At 42.2% G+C, this 24999-nt stretch overlaps 1 protein-coding gene across 2 annotated transcripts in view; it reads left to right on the top strand.

Annotated features, from left to right (window-relative positions):
- Positions 1 to 11851: 11851 nt before the first annotated feature.
- The window catches only part of LOC131251484 (uncharacterized), a 117155-nt gene continuing 104007 nt past the window's right edge, over positions 11852 to 24999 (top strand). The window contains exons 1-4 of one of the 2 annotated variants that reach the window (XM_058252220.1): positions 11852 to 12048; positions 12158 to 12233; positions 15455 to 15535; positions 15636 to 15716. In XM_058252220.1, coding sequence (XP_058108203.1) covers positions 11944 to 12048; positions 12158 to 12233; positions 15455 to 15535; positions 15636 to 15716 — 343 coding nt within the window. In that variant the 5' untranslated portion in view covers positions 11852 to 11943. The remainder of the gene's footprint in view (positions 12049 to 12157; positions 12234 to 15454; positions 15536 to 15635; positions 15717 to 24999) is intronic. The other variant, XM_058252221.1, reaches the window with a different exon arrangement.

The following is a 24999-nucleotide window of genomic DNA, read 5'->3' as shown; positions in this document are numbered from 1 at the left end:
AGGTCTCGTCCCGATATCTTGAAGATCCATCCGAATCCTGGATCTTTATTAGATTATCGGATCCCGACATTGTCGGGATCTGATCTTATCCCCCGAAGATTTGGGGAGAGATCTTTGGGATTATAGTAGATTCCTTGAATTTATAACTCGGATTTGGGCCAGCTCCCATAGACGGGTGAAGGCTCGAGAGTAAGAAACTCTGACCTTCACGATAGATCAGCATTCACCATTTTCAACCAATAATTAGGTTGGGAGATCCGTGTTTACCTTTAGATGGGCGCTAATGACCTTGCCATGGGACGTTGCTTGACCTGTAACCGGACATTGTCCGATCTATGATCGTCCAATGGATGAGCTATGACCGATCTATCGTCGGACAGTGACTGATCTGGGGTAGATTTAAGATCGACCTATATCCGACCAATGGTCGAATTGTAGCCGATCTACAATTGACCCATTAGGTCGGAACACGGTTTATCCGAATGGGCTCGTTATTGTGTTCTTTGAGTGTTATTACAGTTGCCTCGACCTCCTTGAAGGTCGACCTATTTTTGGACGTATATACCTTATCAGGCTTGGGTTTCACTGGGCCTGTGCTGGTTAAGTAGAGTTGGTCCATTCCATAAGCTGACTTATCAACTTGTCCATTTTTCTCCCAAAAGGGTCCACAGAGCAGGACCGTCTCTCAAGCGAGGTCCTGGACGGGTAGTAACCAATCTCCACCTGACCCCACACATACGACGTGACAAATAGATGGATGCAGATTGCATACCGACACTATCAGTAGCCATATGGCTACTAGAGCGTTTTATGTGGGTTCTAGAATGATATACGTGTTTAGCCATGCCATCCATCTATTTTGGGTCATTAATTTAGGTAATGAGCCCAAACGTGAGGTAGATCCAAATATCAAGTGGACCACACTACCGGAAAACAATGGTGATTGAATGCTCACCATTGAAAACTTCCTCGGCCTATTGTAATATTTATTTGCCATCCATCCAAGCTGTTGATTAGGTCATAAAGACTTGGAAAAAAACAAATTTCAACTTGATCCAAAACTTTTAGCTCCTAAGAAATTTCTAATGATGGTCGTTCAATCACCACAGTTTCCTATGGTGTGGTCCACCTAAAATTTTGACTTGCATCATTTTTGGGCTCATGTATTAAAATGATTTGTAAAAATGGATGTACAACATAGATAAAACACATACACCATATCAGGCCCACAAAGCACCCTGTAGCCAAACCGTGTCCCAAATGGATACGAGACAGGTTTGGCTCACGCAACAATAATTTTGTATGATTCGACATGAGCAAGTTCCTTGTACTACGCGCTATCAGATGCGTGAGTGCAAACACGAACTTCTTCCTCTTTCTTTTCCCTAACCTCACCCAAGGGGTCATTTATCACCACGGATTTAGCAGGATTCGAGCGGGTTTGAAGAGATTTCAAAATCCTTGGTTGTTTGGCACCTAAAGTAACTGGGATTTCAAATCCCATCAATGAGTGGGTTTGAAATGAACGGTGAAAGCTTTGATTACATCTCAAATCCTTACAAAAATTGGATGTGTAATATGTGTGTCACTAGACTAGGCTCACTAATGATATCCCAAAACAACTATATTATCAATTTCATCACTATAATTACTTTAATATAATGATTAGCGCGGTCCAAACATTGTCCATTTAAATCATTGGTTAGTCATTCGGACATGATCTTGTGCTTGTGGCTCATCCGAAACTTGAAATTTCATCAATTTCAGGCAAAGTATATATTTTAACAGGCTTATTACAACCATTATGTCAAACGTTACATATGTTCACTAATTAAAGATATTAAGTTGATTTACTAATTAAATTCTGTTGGGGAAAAATACGACAAGTCTGGAGGCCCCGTTATGGAATGGACCAACTCTACCTACACAGCCTGAGGATCCAAAGTAATGGGTCCGACCGAGGCAAAACAGTAAAGCCTGAAGGAGAGACTTAGCTCGGATTGCAGGAAATGAATCCTGACCGAGACTTAAAGAGTCAAGAGCCATAGGCAAAATATAAAAGACACATTAAGTTGACTCGGCTAACGAGCCAGCAAACGTTTAAAGGGGCTCAGCTAAGTTCTTAAGGCTAGAAATCGCCTAATCGATCATAAAACCGACTCATATTGAGTCGGGTGTAGTATCGATTATCAGAATAAGAAGGAGTATTGGTTACGAGCTGACTCTGTTTCATCCGATAAAAGATGAAAAGCCTTGTCCTTGCAGCCAGCCGAGACTCATCTGTTACTAGAGTCAGTCAAAACCGAGCCGAGCAAGGAAGAGACGGTGTAAGCATAAATACTGTCCCGAAAATCTTGTGAAAGGATTTTTGACCCTAAAAATCTCAGGATCGAGAAGTATCTGTAAGCAGATTGCAATCAAATCGAATCTCCTAAGATTGGGGAAAGAATCCCCGCACGGCGGAACCTCTCACTCTTATAAAAGGAGGACATTTCCAAGATCAAAGGTACGCAGAAAAACCTTCGAAAAACCCTTCCTACACTGTCCAGTCACTGACTTTAGCATCGGAGGGTCCCCGTCTCTAGCCAGGGTCTCCTTTGTTTCATCCTTGTGCAGGTGGTAGATCAGAAGGAAGGTTCACCAGTTTTTTGCATCAATAGTTTGGCGTCGTCTGTGGGAAACGGTATGAAAAGTCATTTTTTATACTATCCAGAAGTTGTAAACGTGCTCTAATGGTGATAACTAGGAGAACGATCCAAGAAGAGCCAGATGAGGCCTATGTCACCGAACGACCGGGTGTGAGTGCAACCCGAGGGACACAGAATCAGCATGACAACTGTCAAGATTCCACTGCTCGTCTGGTAGCCTCTGCTGCGACGAGAAATACCCAGTGGAACCGAGGCAATGTGCCATTAGATAAAGAGGTCCAGGAACTCAGATCCGACAAAAATGTCATGAAACAAATGTTAGAACAGATACATCGGCAATAGGTTCAGATGACCGATGTCCCACAACAAGTCGCTGACCCTGAGCCTATTGCTCCGCGATCAGCGCTCCCTCAGCGAAGTCAGCCCCATGGTCTGTTCGAGCTACCACCCGCTCATTCCGCGACTGTCGAGTTGCCCCCCACTGATCTCCGACACGAGATTGATCAACGGAGGCGTAGTCGGCCTCCGGTTGAAGGAATGGCAGAAAGCAATGAACCTTGGAAAGTCGATGACTTCAGGAAAGAAGTAGGGAAAGAGATTGCGGACATGAACTAGAGTCGGGATGCACGTCAAAATTGGCCCGAGACAAAGGCATCCCCGTTTGTGGAGGAAGTAATGCAGGCTCGGTTACCGGAATGGTTTCGTCTTCCACAGATTATACCTTTCATCGGTAAAACCGACCCAACTGAGCACATCGAATGCTTTCGAACGTACATGGATTGCATGATGCCTCGGATGCTGTGATGTGCCGAGCTTTTTCACTCACCTTAACTGACGTAAATCGACTTTGGTTCAAACAGCTGAAACCAAAGTCCATTAGCCCATTTGCGGAGCTCAGTGATGCGTTTCTCACCAATTTCATTGGAGGGAAGAAGAAGTTGAAGCCCCCTGCGCATTTGAACAACATAGTTCAAAAGGAGGGAGAGCTATTGAAAGACTACATCAAGCGTTTCAATTTTGAGTCGCTCCAGGTTTAGAAACATTCAAAGGAGACAACACTCAATTCAATTATGGAAGGCGTCAGGGACGAGCCGTTTCTAACATTACTGGACAAGAATCCGCCTATGACTCTGGCTGAGTTCGTGACTTGGTCAGATAAGTACGCGGACATCGAGGAAACACAGAACTTGCATGAGGCCTTTCAGAATGCGAAAACCCCGGCCAAAGAGTCAGCCAAGAAGGAAGTTGACTCGGCTGGAGGGAAGAAGCGCAGGGACGACCGAACGCGTGATGAATGTAATCCGGGAAAACAACTCGACCAAAAGTTCTCAGCATACACTCCACTCAATAAGTCACAGGAGCAGGTGTTGATGGATATTAAGGGTGAAGTATTTGTTAGTTGGCCAAATAAGCTTCGAAGTAATCCGAACCGGCGAAATAAAGATAAATATTTCCACTACCATCGCGATTATGGCCACAGTACGAGTGATTGTTATCACTTGAAGGAAGAGATCGAAAGGCTTATCCAAGAAGGCCGACTCAAAGAACACATCGAAAGGATCGGGATAGCGAAAGAACACCCGGGTGACAACCGACCCATGGAGAAAATCCAGACGATTATTGGTGGTCCCCGAGGAGGAGGCGACTCAAACAATGCTCGAAAAAATCATGCCAGGAACATCAGTCGACCTAAGTCCGAGATCCTGATCATAGCCCGACCTTCGAAGGAAAAGAAGAGAGAAAAATACTGTATCTTATTCACCCATTAAGATGCTCAAGGCATTCATCATCCCCATGATGATGCCTTAGTCATCACTCTCACCATCGCGAACCAAAGGGTGTTCCACATACTCGTTGACACAGGATCATCTGCTGACATACTGTTCACTTAGGCATTCAACAAAATGGGTGTTGAACGATCGGCATTACAGCCAGTTCGTACCCCATTGGTCGGATTCTCAAGGGGACAGATACTCCCGGAAGGAATCATCTCATTGTCACTTACTGCCAAAAATCCTCCACATCAGATGACAATAATGGTCGACTTTTTGATAGTCGATCAGTCGTCCGTCTACAATGCTATACTTAGCCAACCCTCTTTAAGTCTCCTTCAAGCCGTAGTGTCCATATACCACCTCTCCATGAAATTTTCTACTGAGTCGGGAGTGGGAGTCGTCAAAGAAGATCAGCAAGATGCACGACGCTGCTACGCGACAGCCGTAAAAGCTCCACCCGAGGTATCGGTGATCGAGTCACTGGATCTTTGGGTCGAGATTCAAGAACGAGGATAACTGGTGGAAAGCCTTATCTCGGTACCTTTGGTCGAGACAGATGAGTCCAAAATGGTGCAAATTGGCTCGTCTCTGCAATCACCTCTGAAAGACAATTTGATAGTGTTGCTGTGACATTACGCTGATATATTTGCATGGAGTCATAAGGATATGCCAGGGATTGATCCTTCGATGATAACTCACTGACTCAACATCGATTCGACCCATTGGCCGATCCGACAGAAGCGACGCCCGCTCGGCCCCGAAAGGTACGCTAGAATTGAAAAAGATGTTAGCAAGCTCCTCAAGGCCAAATTCATAGAACAGATATACTACCCAGAATGGATAGCTATTGTCGTGCTTGTGAAGAAAGCCAATGGGAAGTGGCGAGTCTGTATTGACTATACCGACCTAAACAAAGTCTGCCCAAACGACAGTTTTCCTCTTCTGAGGATCGATTAGTTAGTTGACAGCATTGTGGGGCACGAACTTCTTAGTTTTATGGATGCCTATTCAGGGTATAATCAAATTGTAATGCATCAATCTGATAAATCTAAAACCACTTTTGTTACTGACAAAGGTGTTTATTATTACCGAGTGATGCCGTTTGGTTTGAAAAACGTTGGAGCGACTTATCAAAGATTAGTGAAAAAAATATTCGCTCGACAAATCGGCCGAACTAAAGAAGTTTACATTGACGACATGCTTGTCAAAAGTATACATGCGGCCGATTATATACCCACTTAGAAGAAATGTTCCTGATCTTGCGCAAGTTCCAAATGAAGTTGAATTCGAGTAAGTGTGCCTTCGGCGTGAGCTCGAAAAAGTTCATCAGATTCCTAGTTAGCCAGCGAAGGATCGAGGCAAATCCGAAAAAGATCAAGGCATTGCTCGACATGGAGTCTCTGAGGATGATCAAAGACATACAAAGGCTGACCGAACGAGTAGTTGCACTCAATCGCTTCCTCTCCCGAGCTACCGATAAATGCCTCCCATTCTTTAAATTACTGAAGGGACGACAAACGGTGGATTGGACGAAAGAGTGTGAAGCAGCGTTCCAGCAATTGAAGTCTTATCTTGGATCTCCGTCTCTCTTATCGAAACCCGAACTGGGGGAAGCTCTGCTGTTGTATCTCGCGGTGTCTAAGGCAGCGGTTAGCTCGGCTCTGATTTGAAAGCACGAAGGAAAGCAGCTGCCGGTTTATTACGTCAGCAAAGCATTATTACCGGCAGAGTCGAGATACCCACTTCTGGAAAAAGTGGCCTTAGTCCTAGTAGTTTCCTCACGGTGACTGCGTCCATACTTCCAAGCTCATACCATTGTCATTATGACCGACCTCCCACTGTGTCAGATTCTACAGAAACCAGAAGCTTCTGGAGGACTTACGAAGTGGGCGATTGAACTCAGTGAATTTGACATACAGTTCAAACCGAGAGTAGCAATCAAAGGGCAAGCCGTGGCCAATTTCATTGCTGAAGTAACACCACAAGCAGATTGAATGCCTCAGAATACCGAGCCTACTGAAGAATCGACGATCATTTCTCCCGAGTCCTTGCCCGACCCAATCCCTTAGAAGCTATATGTCTATGGTTCCTCCAACTCTAAGGTAAGCGGGGCAGAAGTAGTCCTGTAAACTCTCGATCAAACCTACAAGCAGTATACCTTAAGACTTAGATTTCAAGCCTCAAACAATATAGTAGAATATGAAACTTTATTACTCAGCCTTCGACTCTCAGCCAGTTTGGGTGTTACTCATCTTAACGTTTTCAGCGATTCACAATTGGTCATCAATCAAGTTACCGGTGTATATTAGACACGTAAAGAACAACTAAAAGCATACATGGAGAAAGTCAAAGAATTTATTGGCAGCATTCAGCTTTGTGTCGTCATTCGGATCCCTCGGATAGAAAATGCCAAAGCCAATCTATTAGCAAAATTTACCTCAGCCGACGAAGACGACATACCCAGGTCTGTTCCAATCGAGCACGTTGCTAAGCCGAGTATCAATGAACTAGTTAGCTCGAACACACATACAATTGATTCGGAACCTACTTGGCTCGACTTGGTCGTCCAATATCTCGACAATGGAGAGTTGCCCGAAGATCGCGCAGAGGCTCGACGATTAAAGATCCGAGCTTCCTGCTACACCATTCTTAACGAGATGCTATATAAAAAGGGTTTTTACACTCCTTTATTACGATGCTAAATCCTGATGAAGCCAACTACGTACTATGAAAAATCCACGAAGGGATCTGTAGAAATCACTCGGGAGGGCGAGCACTCGCACACAAGGTTTTACGTCAAGGATACTACTGGCCGACCATCCAGTACGACGTTCATAAGCTCATCCAAAGATGCGACAAATGTCAATAGTTCGCAGCCACTCCGAGGCAACCTCCGGAGGAGCTGACTCCAATGACCGATCCTTGGCCCTTCGCACGGTGGGGAATCGATATTATCGGACCACTCCCCATGGGAAAAGGTCCAAGTTCGCTGTCGTAGCAGTGGACTACTTCACAAAGTAGGCCGAGGTAGAGCCTTTGGCGAAGATAACTGAGCAGAAGATCACAGACTTTGTATGGAAAAACATTATCTATCGGTTCGGGATACCCCAGATTATTATTACCGACAATGGAAAGCAGTTCGATAATAGGAGCTTTCGAGAGATGTGTGATAATCTCAGAATCAGAAACGTATACTCATTGCCACATCATCCTCAAATGAAGGGACAGGTTGAGGCGGTCAATAAAATCATCAAACAACATCTCTGAACTAAACTCGACCGACCCAAAGGAGCATGGGCTGAAGAACTCCGAAGATACTGTGGGCATACCGAACCATGGTTCGAACCGCTACACGAGAAACTCCTTTCTCTTTTGCTTATGGCTCGGAAGCCGTTACCCTAGTCGAGATCGGGGTGCTGTCAGCCCGAGTCAGCTCGCTTAATGAAGAGGACAATGAAGAAATTTTAGCCCTCAGACTTAATCTTGTGGACGAGCAAAGGGAAAGAGCTAGGCTACGAATGATGGCTAGGCAGCAACAAGGAGCTCAGTTCTATAATGCCCGAGTTAAGGTCAGGCGGTTTCGAGTCGGGGACATGGTTCTCTGAAAAACGTTCCTCAACACTAAGGAAGTTGGCGTGGGCACACTGGGACCCAACTGGAAAGGACCCTATGTCGTCTTAAGCACCATCCGATTGGGAACGTATTGATTGGAAGACCTAACCGGACAATTGCTACCTCATCCATGGAATGCTAAGCACCTAAAAATCTACTACCCCTAGGTCAGCCTAGCGAAGTGTTTAGAAAGACATAAAATTGACAAGCATGTAAACTGAATCAAAATGAAAAAGAAAAGTATATTCATTCAACAGTATGTTTGTTACATTGAGTTATATCTTGCTTCGACATTACATTGACAAAGTAAAAGGCTTAAAAGTAAAAGGAAAGGTTGACCATGACACGTAAGCTTCTTCCTTGGCTGTGGATACTCTCAGGCCTGCCCTGGACCTCGGTTGGTTTAGAGAGTTGGTGTGAGTGCCAAAAATGGAGCTGATGATGGTACCAAAAATCCAGCTCCAAGGTTCACAAGGAGCCAACTCAAGAAGTGGTTCAGATTCAGCTACCACTACTTGGAGCAATGTCAGGAGCTGCCTCGGACTTGACCTCGATACCAGCCGCGACATCAGTAGACTCGGCAGCCTCGGCCTCCGGGCCTTCAGGACTAGCGGTATCATCATCGGATCTTGATAGATCAAGGTTGGAAAAAGATTGCTTCATCACTTGGATATAAGCTGTATATCCACTCTGATATAAGCAATCCCTCTCTTCCTCAAACTCCTGGGATCCGAGAAAGGCCTGTACGACCCGATCCTTGGACTCCTTGGCCTCGTCGATGGCCCTCTGAATAGCCACCTCAGCCTTTGCCTTAGTCCGAGCGAGCTTCTCCGCGCAAGAGGTATGAGCCTGATGGGTTCGCCGACTCTCTTCTTCAGCCTCTATCAGTAGCGAAGCCACGCGAGCACATTCGGCTTTGGCATCAGCGGCGGCCTTCCTAGCGAGTCCCAATTCACCCGATAGAACTCCAGCCCGAGTCAAGGCAACCTCGACTTTTGCTCCCGCCTCAGCTGGCTGCTTCTGAGCTGTAGTCAGATCCGAGCAGGCCTTAACCAAACAAGGGGCCAATTGTAAAAGGAAAATGTGAAGCCAGACTGAGTCACCAATACAAGAAATCACAAACTAAAAAGAGGAATAACAGACATTACCTCAAGGATCATCTTCGCCGCATGACCAAGAGTTTGTAATGAAGGAGCATTGTAAAGACTAGCAAAGTCTCTCTCGTCCCATGAGCGATGGCCCAAGGGATCATCCCCAACACGACCTGCTGGAAAGGCAAAGGCTCTTATTGAGTCATCCCCCCTCCTGAAGCCTCCCCTCCATGCTCCTCTCTCATTTCTGAGACCCGTTCTGCAACGGGTCCTGGCTCGGAAGCCACGTGGGACTCGGCAGGAAGAGCGTTTACATCTTTGGCCCTTTCTTCGGGGTCAAAGAGTACGACGACAGTCGGGATGACCGGAGCAGGGGTGGCTGGGGCGGATGACTCCTTAGCCTTTGGAGCCATCTTTGCCTTCTTCGAAGGCCGAGGCTCCGACAGAAGTACTGTCCTCGGAGGAACCTTCATCCTCGACGCTGGTTTCAAAAGGAGCCGAGCTTCAGCCATATTTGTATCAGATAAGGGAAAGAATTAGGAAAAATCCAAGAGAAACGCGTCAGAGCAAATAGAGAATACCTGTCACGGCAGAATCTAGACTTAAGAGAAGAAGATGCTCTGGTTGAAGAAGATTCTTCCAAGACCGATTTTCAGGACTTAACGCCCTCAGTTGCTTGATCCGAGCTAGAACGTTAGCCCCTAACTTTGACCTCTTCTTGGGGATGTCTGCAAAACTCGTTCAGCCAGACTCAGAATAATCATAGCAAGAAAAAACACAAAAAGGACATGCCGAGTCACCTGCTTCAGAGAATGGCCGAGGAACATGAGGTTCAAAGAGCCTAGACTTGGCGGTCTCCCAGCGACCGCATGCTTAGAACCACCTCTCTCTTTAGTGCTTCTTAGAGGTAGGAGGGTCGATTATAAAAGGACTGCCCTTGTTCCGCCAAGCGCACAAGAAGTACCAGCCGGGCTGTTGAGGGTTTGGCTATACTTGGTATAGATAGAGGAACTCGTCAATGGTCAGTGGGGGCTGCTCTGCCTCAGCCCATAACACTGAACATCTAAACAAGTTCCTTCACCCATTTGGAACTATTTGTCCAGGAGTAATTTGGAGTCGGGAAAGAAAATTCTAAGCAACAGGTTAAAGGGGCAGACGCAAGCCACATTGCATGACAACTCGAAAAATCACGACCATCCCAGGAGGAGGATGGTCGGGTAATTCACTCGGGAGAGGAAGGTGAAGAATAACTGAGTCAGGGACGTGGTACCTAAGGAATTCTATCTAAGTTTGCCTTAGTTAAGACTGAAGGGACTGGACCCTTCTGTTCATCTCTAACCTCCCCTCCCTCGGCAGCCTCTCCTTCCTCGTCTGCCGACTCAGTGACCCGAGACGATCTCCTAAGAGGAACCGACTCAATGGTTTCCTCAAATTCCTCATCCTCTTCCTCCAAGTCATCCCTAGGAGGATTAGGTCTCCTAGGGGCAGTCGACAGTGACACTCCGCCAGAAGGGCCTGCCGAAGCAGGACGCCCCGCTGAAGTTCCAAAGACTCTTTTAGAAAATTGGAAAGCTTCATTGGCACCAATTGCCATCTCTGTCAGTAATAAGGGCAATTCCGAGACATTTTAGAGATGTCTTACTTCGTCCTCATCACCGAAAATTCCCTCCAGGGGGCTTGAAGGGTGCATTGCCATTGAGACTGAAAAGGAAAGGGAGGGAGAAAAACTCACCGGAGAGGCGAAAAACATACAGGCGGAGAAGCTAAAAGGGAAGGAAGAATGGAAATGGTGGAGAAAATGGCAACGGCGAAGAAGAGAAAACATGAGAAGAAAAAGCATGTGCGAAAATGGAGAAAAGGCGTCCCTCTTCTCCTTTTATAACCCTGCCATGTGACAGAGGCATTTAAGGAGGAGTCGAATCGACGCCTGTTTCGACTCCCCCGCCCGACACGTGGCGCACGCCCACTGACACAAGTAACGCCCTCGCCACGTGTCCGACGCTAATAAGCAGACAAAACGCTCTGACGGCTATCTGCTCGTACGACCTCGAGCAACGAACCGAAGTACGTTAAGAGCGACACAAGAAGTATTAAATGCTCCATTATAACTTCGGCCTCCAAGGCACACCGACTTAAAAACTTATTACTCCTTAATGTCGACATAGCTAACACACGGAGTAGGGGGCTTACTTTTGGGGGAAAAATACGACAAGTCTGGAGGCCCGGTTATGGAATGGACCAACTCTACCTACAATGCCCGAGGATCCGAAGTAATGGGTCCGATCGAGACAAGACAGTAAAGCCTAAAGGATAAATTTAGCTCGAATTGCAAGAAATAAATCCCGACCGAGACTCAAAGAGTCAAGAGCCATAGGCAAAATATATAAGACGCCTTAAGTTGACTCGGCTAGTGAGCTAGCAAACGTCTAAAGGGGGTCAGCTAAGGTCCCAAGGTTAGAAATCGCCTGATTGATCGTAAAACCGACTCATATCGAGTCGGGTGTAGTATCGGTTTTTGGAATAAGGAGTATCGGTTACGAGTCAACTCTGTTTCATAACTGTGTTCTTGTAGCCAGTCAAGACTCATCTATTACTAGAGTCAGTCAATTTATTTATTTGGGTAATTTGATTTGACTACTTAGGTTCCACGTGTGCAAATTTAAGTGCCTGCTTATCATCCATCACTTTCTTCCAGAGTATGAAAGTTTTTCTCAAGAAAAAAATCCATCGCGTGTTTTTCTCCTTATTTAAATTCCCCCCCTCATTTCAGAGCATTTGCAAGAATTCTCCCTTCTCTGTCTGTCTCTCTCTGCTGCAATGGCGTCGTCTGAAAGTGTCGTCGGATTCGTAGGCTTAGATGATCTGAGCTTAGAAATGGCCTCTCTCCTCATTCAAGCAGGATTCAGAGTCCAGGCTTTCGAGGTTTTTGACTTGCAATACTCTCCCTTTTTTTTTTTTTTCAAACTTCCTTTATTAAAGTCCTTCGAAGAGCCATTTTTATTTGATTATAAATCGAATTTTCTGTCTGCAGGAGTCGGAGGCTGTTATGAATGGTTTTGTTAAGCTGGGTGGATCAAAGTGCTCAAGTCCTATGGAGGCTGGGAGAGGTTAACATTGTCTTTTTATTTATTTATTATTATTTATAATTATGGTTTTTGGTGTCTTGTTGGATGTACATAATTGAATTGATTTGGGAAAATTGAGTTGCGGGCTGGATGTTCGGTGTTGAATTGTCAGCGGACTTGTATGACAATCCAGCTCGTCTAGGTTGCAGGTGCTATCTTGGATGTAGTCGTGGCATTCTAATGGACTTAACTAATTGAATTACCCTTTTGGATTGCTTTTTACCGTTTTCATTTTCAACCATAAAAATATCGACCGACCATCGATCTTGTGTTCACCAATTGGATAGTTAGGATGGTTTGGATTGGTGTACTTTTTGGGTTTTACTTGATCCGCTGTGGGCCCCACATTTTCATTGGTCTGGATTGAGGTATGCATTCTGATGGAGACTGGTTTACTTTCTGGGTTTTGCTTGATCCGTTGTGGGCCCCACAGTTTCATTGGTCGTATGCATTCTGACGGACTCAATGAACTGAATTCCCTTTCCAGGTCATTTACCATTTTCATTTTCAACCGTAAAAATATCAACCGTCTATCTTACATCCCCCCAATTGGATGGTTTGGATTGGTGTACTTTCTTGGTTTTGCTTGATCCATTGTGGGTCCCACATTTTCATTGGTCTGGATTGAGGTATGCATTCTGATGGACTTAACGAACTGAATTCCCTTTCTGGATCGTTTACCATTTTCATTTTTAACTGTAAAAATATCAACAGTCTATCTTACGTCCCCCAATTGGATGGTTAGGTTGGTTTGGAATGGTGTACTTTCTGGGTTTTTCTTGATCCATTGTGGGCCCCACATTTTTCAACCATAAAAATATCAACCGTCTATCTTATGTCTACCAACTGGAAAGTTAGGATGGTTTTGATTGGCGTAACTTTTTGTATTTTGCTTGATGCATTGTGCGACCCACATTTCCATTGGTCTGGATTGAGGTACATGTATGCGACATTCATCCACCATTTTCATGGTGGATGAATTGTAGTTTAACAGGCGGTGGAGAGGGCACATGATAATCTAGCCCAAGTTTGCTGGCAGATGAGACTTTCAGGTTTCACCCATTTATCACTATTTATAACCTTGAGAATCATATCACGCGTTAAATCCTGTTTTATTGGTGAAAATAATTTGAATATAATCATTTAGATAAATTTTATTTTTATTTTTATTATTATTATTTTTCAGATCTTAAGATCTAAAATAATAAAAAAAAAAGAAAATCTTGAAAAGCTAGCAAAAGGCAATGGCAGATTTATCGAGCCAAGCATCGAATGTAATGATAGAATCAGTCAATATATCATATTGTGCAAAGGTCAGAGACAATGTGCAAGAATGACATTTTGACATTGCAAGCGAGCAAAATGTCCAACGTTTGGTTTACTGAATCTTTATTCAGAGCAAATTATTAGTAGTGGATTCTGATTCATTGTAGGTTGGACTTGAATCAAAATGGGGTGGGTTTGGATGTACCACAAATTGCAGGCTGAATAGGCAGCACATTTTGGCACAGCATGGAACACAGAACTGCATTATGTGTGATTGGATTTTCTGCTTTCATGCCCCAAATCAATATGCATTGCATTTCAGTTTAGAACTGAAATGCAATGCATCCTGACTGAAATGCAATGCATCCTGTCTGTGTGCCTGCTGTATCTGGGAATGCCCAACTGTTTCCTAAATGATTATAATAATTATGTACCTCGACAAGATAAATAGGCATTTCTTGTTTCTGCAAGAAACGGTGTAGGTGAGGCACATTCTCCTGTGATCCAGACTGTTCATCTGGTGGTGCCTCCAAAATCTCCTCCATCTGTCAGCCTTGTCTAGTTGTTGGGATGAATGATGGTTTAGATGATGCTCAAGAAATGATACACCATCTCATGGGTAAGAATCTTTTGATAAAGGTGATCTTGGGAGTGACCTATTATGTTGGGGTCCATCAGATGAATGACCCAGATCACGCACATGCAGGTTCATCAGTACAACCATGTTTGATATTGCACATGATATCACAATCTCGAGAATGGGAAGTATTGCACTTTGCTTGGGTAATGTCGCAGATACTGCTTAAGGTTTTGCAGTCGGAGGGGAACTTTAGGAAAATGGTGTAATTTTTCAATGGAACTTCTGGAGAGGTTAAAAGACACATGATTTCACACTAACAACTAAAAAAAATACCAAAAAAGAGAAAAAAAAAATGCATAATAGTTTTTTAATTATCATTTTGGGAATGAAACTGTGCCCTCTCGGGCATAAGTGTTGCAATTATGTCCAAAATGAGTTCATATCACCCCAAGAGAATGGTTTGTTGAAAGGAAATATCAGTCTCATGTTCCTTTTTTTCTTTATCAATCACATTTTTGCCTTGTGATGTACCAAAGAGAGGGATTGAACTACTACTACTTTTTTAATGTATGGGGTTTTGAACTTGAATTGAGGGGAAAGGTATACATACCAATTGTAGATTCACCACTCTTGCCATACAGTGAAGAAAATTCCAACAATTGACCATGGAATTAATTTTCAGCACACTTCTAATTTATTCAACTAGAAACAAAAGGATGACAATCTTCTATAGAATGAAGGATTGAAATCTGGTCATGGGGGGCATGGTCCCAGGAAATATCATAGATATAGCAGGAAATATCGAACATATTGCCGTAAATACCGGGAATATCATAGATATTGTGATATACTGGTCAATATTGATGATAGTATCATTGATCTCTTGTAAAAAGTATATCTAGGAATGTATCATACCTGACGTGGCTAAACCAAGATATCAGTTGATATTTCAATATTTTGAACACTGTTGTAAGGTTGTTGGTGCAACAAGGAGCTTGGAGTGCCTTCTAGGTCAGTCAAGCATTGTATTTTCCACTTGTAATATGGAGATACCATTATTTCTAAATGAAATTTTATGATCACTCCCACTTTGCTGGGACTCACAAGTTTTTATAAATTACTTGAAAAATGTATAGGTGGGGAAGAGGGTTTAATACTCTGAAATTGCTTAGTAAAAGAGTTCATTGTAAAAAAAAGTAGTTATGCATGTTTCGATTCATGTATTACCTATAATCTTTAGGTTCCTTCTCTTATTGTATGCTAATCCATTGCCTTGTGGATAAACTTCTTTTATTTGTAGAATCTAGAATCATGTTTGTTGGTGCAGATGCTAATGTACTCATGTTTCTTTGTGCAGATGCTGCATGTGTGATAGTATTCATCTCTTCTGCAGACCAATTAAACAATATATTCTCTGGGAATGAGGGCGTTGTGAAAGGTTGGTACAAAATGTTTTGCATGCTACTTTGGTTGATACATGGATCCCATCTCTAATTTATTGATTTTTTAAATTATTATTTTGATATATGTTTATGCAGGGTTGCCCAAAGATGCAGTCGTCTTGGTCCGGTCAACAATATCACTAGCTCATATTCAGAAGTTTGAGAAGCATATTATAGGCAAAATTTACTTTCTTGATTTTGTGTTGCAATTGTATGCAATAAACTCCATTCCTATAGTTGATTTGTATTAACTATTCCATTTACAGGTTTTCTATCATATTTTATCGGTAATTCTTTGATGCATCTAAGACCACACACAAGCAATAAAAAGATGTCTAGGCCACACAAGTTGTTCAATCGAAATCAAGCCATCAAAACATATATCACGCCCTGATCAAGCCCATCAAGTGATCTTGATCATGTACTGGACCGATCCAACTATCCAGATTAAAGATCTGGACTATTGAACTAATCTGGAGCATTTCAAATGCTCAATTGATTAGATCACATGCGGACCAGATCCATGGTCGGATGGTGTATGGATCTGATTCAATGGTTTGATTGATTTGTGTGGTCTATTAATATGATCAGATGGTGTTGATGGAACATACATGTGGCTTGTATTTTATGGGATATTTTGGGTATTTACTCATTTAGAATATTCTTAGTTCCCTCTTAGATGTAGAATCTTTTGAATAGTTGTCTACTGATGCAGGCCCATGACCTACTACAGGGCTCAACATGTGTTGATTTTGGACTGTTTATCTATAGATCTAGGGCCTAAATACCAAGATTTGCAATTTACCATTTGTGGAAAATATGGAGGCTGATTTAAAGATGTGATTGAAGATATGGGGAGATGTAATTGAAGATATAAGGGTTAATTTGAAGATGTTATTGAAGATTTGGAAGATGATTTTCTAGATTTATTTATACTATTGTTAGGCTTTTACCATCTTAGGTAGATTAGATTGATTTGAATCAATTAGACTGATTTGATTTCAAATCCATCTAATGGTTGGTGGGATTTTCATTAAAGTTTTTTTTTTTTTTTTTTTTTTCGGGGGTGGGGGGGGGGGGGGGCGGCGGCGGTTCGAAACTCCATGTGTCAAATCCATTATGGTTTTTATTATGTCATAGGTAGTTTTAAAATAATGAAGTCTAGATATGTGTAACATCTCTTTAGATCTTTAACTTTTAAAAAAAAAAAAATTCCATGTGTCAAATCCATATGTGTAACATCTCTTTAGATCTTTAACTTTTTAAAAAAAAAAAAATTAATTAATAATTTATTTTGGCTTATATAAGGACCATGAAGGCCCTATGTAATTAAACAGTTGATGAATGTTTTGAATAGTGAATGAAGAGTGTTTCTTCTTCTTTTCTGGCGATGGAAGTTGTTAATTTGGTAGAGTGATTCTACCTAGTTATCTTTTATTTTTTCTGTTGCATCATTTGGGTATTAGAGCAAGTCTTTCCTTGGGATTTGTTCCTTTTTTCCCCCCATTTTGTTCTTAAAAATTTCAGCCCATAGCCTGTTTTGAGCCAACCCATTCATCAACATGGTGATGTCATCGAGAAGTGAATATCTGTACGCTTCGTAAGATTATTCATGTTCCCACTCCAACCCTATTATGAATGCCCTCATCCTCTATATGATTCCTAAGTTACAGTAATTATCATCATTGCCCATCCTATAATTCCAATCCCTATTCATCATCTTGTGACTTCAATGACGAGCCATATTGATATCCCTCTTCTTGCTACACGCATACATGTTGGTTATTTAGAGATGCTGACTTGTAGTGTAGAGTCACATGGGGAATCAAAGAAGGATGAGATGAAGAAAAAAAGTGGAGGTGTTATTTGAAATATGCGAGAAGGGACTTTAGATGATGATAGAAATCAAAGAAGATACAGTAAAAATTAGTGAGTGGCTCCAAAACTATTTTGATTATACCCATCGAAGGAAGATCATGTTGGATCTCAATTTCTTATATTCGAAGATTTGACGAGAGTCATGTTTGAAAGTGTTGTCATCTATGAGAAGTCCACCATTTGATTGATCGATGGATCCATAAATAGATCTGTTGAAGGATTATATGGATCGATAGATGAAGAGACAAAGAGGTTCACCGAGTCAAAGGAAAAGTCGACATTCGAAGTGATCGATGCATTAATGTTGGATGTACACTTGAATTCATCAGTGGATCAATCGATGGATCCATTGATGATGGCAGTCACTTTGATAGACATGCAAATAGGTCTCAAAACTCAAATTGAAGCACCTTTGCAAATGATGACTGTGGCACAAAAACGGGGCAAATGTTTTAGGATCCACAAAAAACTTTAAAGTTACGACATGAGAGTTGGCTTCCACAAAAGTGCAAGTGAAAGAGACATCGTGTACAATGGACTATAGAGAATGTTAGTGTATAGTTTTTTAATGTGCACACTGATGCGGACATCAGACCCTTCAAAGTTTATCAAAGATGAAGGCGGTCGACGAATACATCTTTATGGCTCGATGATGGTTCATGGCACAACCGAGGATGATTTTGAAGATATGGTTAATTGCACAACTAAATAATGATTTTGAAGATCTGGTTAATTGCAAAACTAAGGATGATTTTGAAGACCTTACATGTGTCCTTGGATTAATTGAAGGCCCCACATTAGGAGGGCACACATGTACGATGAGTTAGAAGACTGATCTGTTACACATGATTTTCTTTTAAATTTTTTTTATTTTTATTTTTTAAGAAAGCTTTGTTTTGCGCGTTTATTTTTTTTACTTTTGTTATAGGGTATTTTAGTCATTTTCTTTTAAATCTGAATTTTATAAATAGGGTGCTTTCTATCTTAAACCATATGATGATGTTTTTTTATGAAAGCTTGGTACCTCATTTCCCTTTTCTCTCTGTGGTAAGTTCTTCTCTTCTCCTAATCTCCTCTTCTTCCAACCTCTATTTCTAGCCCTCCAACCCTCTTCTTCTCTTCCTATGCCTAGTCTTTTTTTTTTTTAGTTGCTATTAATCCTAAAATTCTGAGAATTGATCCCAACCCTCTCTCAGATTTTCCAGTCGTCCCTATTTCAGAAATCCTTTGATTTCCTATACTAGAGAAGCTGCATTGATTGTTGGATTGAAACCATGTAAAATTGGGTGGTCCCATCCCTTGTCGGATCCAATCTACGCATGATTTGAATACGGTATCGCAAGATTGTGATGATGGTCTGCAACCATTGCATGTTCCCTTTATTATTATCTTTACTATGATGTGGAATGTGAATATTTCAGTTGATTTGCTTAGTTTATTTCACTGGATCATTTTTGTGCTCACACATGCATTCTAGTTTAGACCGTCCTACATCAAATTTGGTATCAAAGCTTTAGGTTTTGCATGGTTTTTGTTAGATCGAGTTATCTGAACGTAGGATCATCCGTTTTCTCATCTTGAATTGTCTAGATAATTCCAGATCTACAACCCACAGAAATTATGAACCTGATTTTTCAGATTCATAGTCCTGTGAGATATAAATACGAATTTCCAGATTTGTGTTTTCATTCTAGTTAAATCTGAAAATCTGCAGCATTCATACATCATATAGAAATAGGATCATACATCCATATTGAGGTCTGTTCAAACCTCAAGAGTCGAGTTTAGGAAAATCGAGTTCGAGTTTTTGGTGTATGCTCACTAGAAGTGGTGAGGGTTTTGGCCTCATGAGTAACGAGCAATTAAGCGACCACCTTGCTCAATTACTTTAAGGTTTGAACAACAAAAATATCAAACCAAAACTGACCACCACCGAGGCTAGATTTGAGTGATTAGAGGCATCCCAAAGGGAGAACCCCACTGTTGGGGGAGATGCACAGTCGCAGGTAGGTGGTGTTGGTCAGGGGCCAACCCCAAGATAAACCTTCACCAATGGTCGACATGTGGGTAGAGAACGGGCATATCAGGACCGCTTTGATCCTGGCGAGAGGGCCATGAAGAATGTCATTATTGATGCCCCGAGCTTTGATGGTCGCTTTGACCACAAGGCATTCCTTGATTGGTTAGCTGACGTGGACCACTATTTTGAGTGGCATGAGATGTCAGAGAACCGATAAGCGCGGATTGCCAAAATGAAGCTTGTGGGGCAAGCGAAGATGTATTGGACCAATAATGAGTGTAGGATTGAATGGGTGGGAGGAGCTCCCGTTACCCAATGGAGCGAGATGAAAACTATGCTAAGAGAGAAGTACCTCCCTCTCTCTTATCGCCAGAAGCTCCTGGAACAATGACAATCTTTACGCCAAGGATCCATGCCTGTAACGGAATACATCGCAAAATTTGAGGAATTTATGATGCGGTATGACATTGAGGAAGATCCTCTAGTAACGCTAACGCATTTTAAAACGGGCCTTCGATCGGATCTTCAGCGTGAGCTTTGGGCTCGTCCCGTGACAAATTTGGACAATATTTACCAAGTGGTGCAGGAATTAGAGCAGTATCTGAAGACTCCTGTCACAAGACGGTTCGATTCCCGAGACTCTAAAGTTAGGACTGGTTCTTAGGGAACTAGACCCAACAATGGTAATCAACCCAGGGCGCAGGTGAATGTTCCGCTTAGGCCTAGGGATGACAAGGGGAAATGTGTCCTTAGTGCTGGTTTAAGTGGAGGATAGAATATGCGATGTTACGAATGTGGAAATATTGGACATTTTGCAACTCAGTGTCCCACTAAGAGCAAAGCAAAAGCCTTGGTTATAGGCGATTCCTAGTGGGTGATGATGCCACACTAGCAGTTGTCAGGCGTGTGCTAGCCCAGGCTAGAAGTAGTGTTGACTGGCGTCGCAACACTATCTTCTACATGATCGCCAAGTGTGGCAAGAAAAATTGTAAGGTGATAGTGGACAGTGGGAGTTGCCAGAATGTAATTTCCACTAACACCTTAGGCCGTCTAAAGTTAGAGGCCACCCCTCATCCTAACCCGTACAAAGTCTCATGGGTAAATAAGACTTCCATTCATGTCACCCATCAATGTCTTGTACCCATCGAGTTTGGGTCTTATAAGGAGTCCCTGTGGTGTGATGTGTTGCCCATGGATGTAGGTCACATCATCGTAGGTAGACCGTGGCTATTCGATAACACGATCTACGACTGTTCCAATATGTGTACCTTCATGCATAACGGTAAGAAGATCAAAATTAATCCTATGCCACCACAAAACATTGCACAGAAGAAAGGTGAGAAGGCTAGTGAGCCTCAAGAAGTGAGGAAATCCACACCTAAGTCTTTCCACATCATCACAACTAAAGAGTTTGAAAGAGAAACTGAGGAGGATTCTACGGTGTATGCCTTAGTGGCTAGAGAGGCTACACTAGAGGTACCAGTAGGGTTACCCCGCGAGGTAGCTCCGGTCTTAGAGGAGTATAGAGATGTATTCCCTGAGGATTTGCCGGATGAGTTGCCACCCATGAGGGACATCCAGCGTGCCATTGATCTTGTCTCTGGGTCGACTCTACCAAACCTTCCTCACTATAGGATGAACCCTGCAGAGCATGCAGAGTTGAAGAAGCGGGTAGATGAGTTTCTGCGAAAAGGTTTCATCCAGGAGAGCATGAGCCCGTGTGCCGTACCTGCTTTACTGACACCTAAGAAAGACGACATTTGGCGCATGCGTGTGGACGGTAGAGCCATCAACAAAATCACGGTCAAGTATAGGTTTCCCATACTTAGGCTTGATGACATGTTAGACATGATGACTAAATCCACCATTTTCTCCAAAATAGATCACAAGAGTGGTATCACCAAATTCGTATACGCCCCTGTGATGTATGGAAGACAGCCTTCAAGACAAAGGATGAACTATATGAGTGGTTGGTCATGCCTTTTGGCTTGACTAACGCAAACACTTTCATGCGGGTGATGACCCAGGTCTTGAGTCCATTCATGGGAAAATTCTTAGTGGTGTACTTCGACGATATCCTGATCTATAGCACTACTAGAGAATCACACCTTGAACATTTGAAGTTGGTCTGTAGCGTCCTTAGGGCGGAGAAATTATACTCTAATCTTAAAAAATGTTTGTTCATGTCCAGTTAGGTTGTGTTCCTGGGGTTTATAGTGTCAATGGAAGAGATACGTGCAGACCCAGAGAAAGTCAAGGCCATAGTTGATTGGCCTGAACCGAGGAACATCCATGAAGTGCGAAGCTTCCATGGCTTAGCCACATTCTATCGTCGGTTCATTAGAAGTTTTAGCATGATTCCATTTTTGTTGTTCTGGACCGCCTCTCTAAGATGGTGCATTCATCCCATGTTCTAAAACTTCGGATGCGTCTAATATTGCTAAGGTCTTTTTCGATGGTGTGGTCCGACTCCATGGTTTACCTAAGACCATAGTGTCTGACCGTGATGTCAGATTTACCAGCTATTTTTGGAAGACATTATGGCACATGATGAGAACACGTTTGCAATTTTCTACTGCATACTGCCCCCAAACTAATGGCCAAACTGAGGTGGTTAATCGTAGCCTTGGAAATCTCTTACGATGCTTAGTAGGTGGTGAACATGTGAAAACTTGGGATTTGATTCTACTTATAGCCGAGTTCGCCTACAACAGTTCAGTTAATAGATCTACAGGGTTGAGTCCATTTGAAATTGTTAGTGGGTACAAACCTCGGATGCTCATAGACTTGTTACCCATGTCAGTTACCCAAAGATCTTCTGAGTCAGCCGATGCATTTGCACGACACATTCATGATTTGCATGCACATGTTAGATAACGAATAAATGTGAGTAATGATAATTATAAATGTTCAACTGACCAACATCGTAGGTGGACATAATTTAATGAAGGGGATTATGTAATGATTAAGATTAGACTAGAGCGGTTTCTTCCGGGTTTTGCTAAGAAATTACAAGCTCGCAATACTGGACTATTCAAAGTATTGCGTAAAATTGGGTCTAATGCGTACAGGGTAGACCTTCCTCCTGAAATGGGAATAAATCCGACGATCAATGTGGAAGATCTAGTCATCTGTCCCAACCCTTCCATTGTTTCTTCTTCCCACCCTTGGCCACTTTCCGACTTTGCTTCTCAACCCACTCCACCCCTTCCACCATCCCTTGACCATAAGGAAGAGATTGAAGGGATAGTAGATGAGGAGATTGTTTCCACACGAGATGGGGGCTTCCAAAGGTACTTTGTTAAATGGAAGAACAAGCCACCATTCGATTCCCTATGGCTTACAGAAGTGGAACTGCAGTGGATTGATCTAGATCTTCTCGAGACGGACAAAAGATTTATCTCGTCGGAGCCGAGTTCTTCTCACCCGAGGGGAGTTGATGCGGACATCAAACCCTTCAAAAGTTTATCAAAGACGAAGGCGGCCGACGAATACATCTTTATGGCTCAATGATGGTTCATGGCACAACTGAGGATGATTTTGAAGATATGGTTAATTGCACAACTAAATGATGATTTTGAAGATTTGGTTAATTGCAAAACTAAGGATGATTTTGAAAACCTTATACGTGTCCTTGGATTAATTGAAGGCCCCACATTAGGATGACACATGTAGGATGAGTTAGAAGATTGATCTGTTACGCATGATTTTTTTTTTAGAAAGCTTTGTTTTGCCCGTTTATTTTTTACTTTTGTTATAGGGGTATTTTAGTCATTTTCTTTTAAATCCGAATTTTATAAATAGGGTGTTTTCTACCCTAAACCATATGATGATGTTTTTTTATGAAAGCTTGGTGCCTCTTTTCCCCTTTCTCTTTATGGTAAGTTCTTCTCTTCCCCTAATCTCTTCTCTTCTTCTTTCTATTTCTAGCCCTCCAACATTCTTCTTCTCTTCCTATGCGTAGTCTTTTTTTTTTTTTGGGTTGCTATTGACCCTGAAATTCCAAGAATTGATCCCAACCCTCTATCAAATTTTCTAGCCGTCCCTATTCCAGAAATCCTTTGATTTCCTATACTAGAGAAGCTACATTGATTGTTGGATTGAAACTATGTAAGATTGGGAGGTGCCATCCCTCGCTGGATCCAATCCACGCATGATTTGAATACGGTACTGCAGGATTGTGATGATGGTCTGCAACCATTGCATGTTCCCTTTGTTATTATCTTTACTATGATGTGGAATGTGAATATTTCGATTGATTTGCTCAGTTTATTTCACTGGATCATTTCTGTGCTCACACATGCATTCTAGTTTAGACTGTCCCGCATCACACACTTTCCTCTTCTCCTGCGGTGTATTATATGCTCTATTATAATAAAATATTATGTGTTAGGGCATGTTGAGCCGAACACAACATATTTCCCAAAACTCTCCTCTTTCCTTTTCTTCTCTCTCACTCTTCTCCTCTTTTCTTCACATTACAATCATCAAACCATTCTCTACTTGGTATCAGAGCATAGATCCAGGCATTCCGCATCCAGCAGGTTGAGAGGCGACATATCACCTTGCTGACGTCAGCAGTTGTACAGACACATGGACTCCGTTTGAGCTAAAGAGACTCTTAGTGTATAGTTTTTTAATGTGCATACTTTCCTCTTCTCTTGCGGTGTACTATATGCTCTATTATAATAAAATATTGTGTGTTAGGGCATGTTGAGCCTAACACAACATCTTTCCCAAAACTCTCCTCTTTCTTCTTCTCTCTCACTCTTCTCCTCTTTTCTTCACACTACAACATCAAACCATTCTCTACTTGGACTCCAACAAAGGTTGTGCCAAGCTGATGCATAGGGTTGCACCACCAGCTTCCATTGAAGACGAAGAAGATTCATCATAGAGGTAGTACAAGTCCGAAGGTTGATATTGGTTCCCAACTCGATGAGGAGCTCTTTCAAAGCCGGGGAGAATTGATGCATGCAAGAATATACACAAGTAATAAAAAGATGTCTATTTCACATGAGTTGTTCAATCAAAGATCAAGCCATCAAAATATACATTACGCCCCAAGGCCCAATCAAGCCCATCTAATGATCTTGATCACGTAATGGACTGGTCCAACTGTTTAATTAAAGATCTGGACCATTTAACCAATTTGGAGCATTTCAAATGCTCAAATTGATCAAATCATAGATGTGGACCAGATCCAGGTTTTGCTCATTTATGGACCTGATTCAAATGTCCGATTGGTTTGTGTGGTCTATGAATACAATTAGATGATGTTGATAGAACACATGTGGCTTGGACTTAACAAAATATTTTGGGAATTTTCTAGTTTAGAGTCTTCTTTTTTTCCTCTTAGATGTAGAATCTTTTGAATAGTTGTCTATTTCCTGTTTTGGTAAAAGTCCACATGTCATATCCTTTATGGAATTTATTATGTCATAGGTATTCTAAAAATAGTAAAGTAAACATGTGCAAGATCTCTTTAGATCTTTTACTTTTTTTTTTTTTGCCTATATATAGACATTGATGGCTATGTAATAAAACAATTGATGAATATTT

Source organism: Magnolia sinica, chromosome 7 (genome assembly GCF_029962835.1).
Source record: "Magnolia sinica isolate HGM2019 chromosome 7, MsV1, whole genome shotgun sequence".
NCBI lineage: Eukaryota > Viridiplantae > Streptophyta > Magnoliopsida > Magnoliales > Magnoliaceae > Magnolia > Magnolia sinica.
This window is presented reverse-complemented; position numbering and strand designations above follow the sequence as displayed.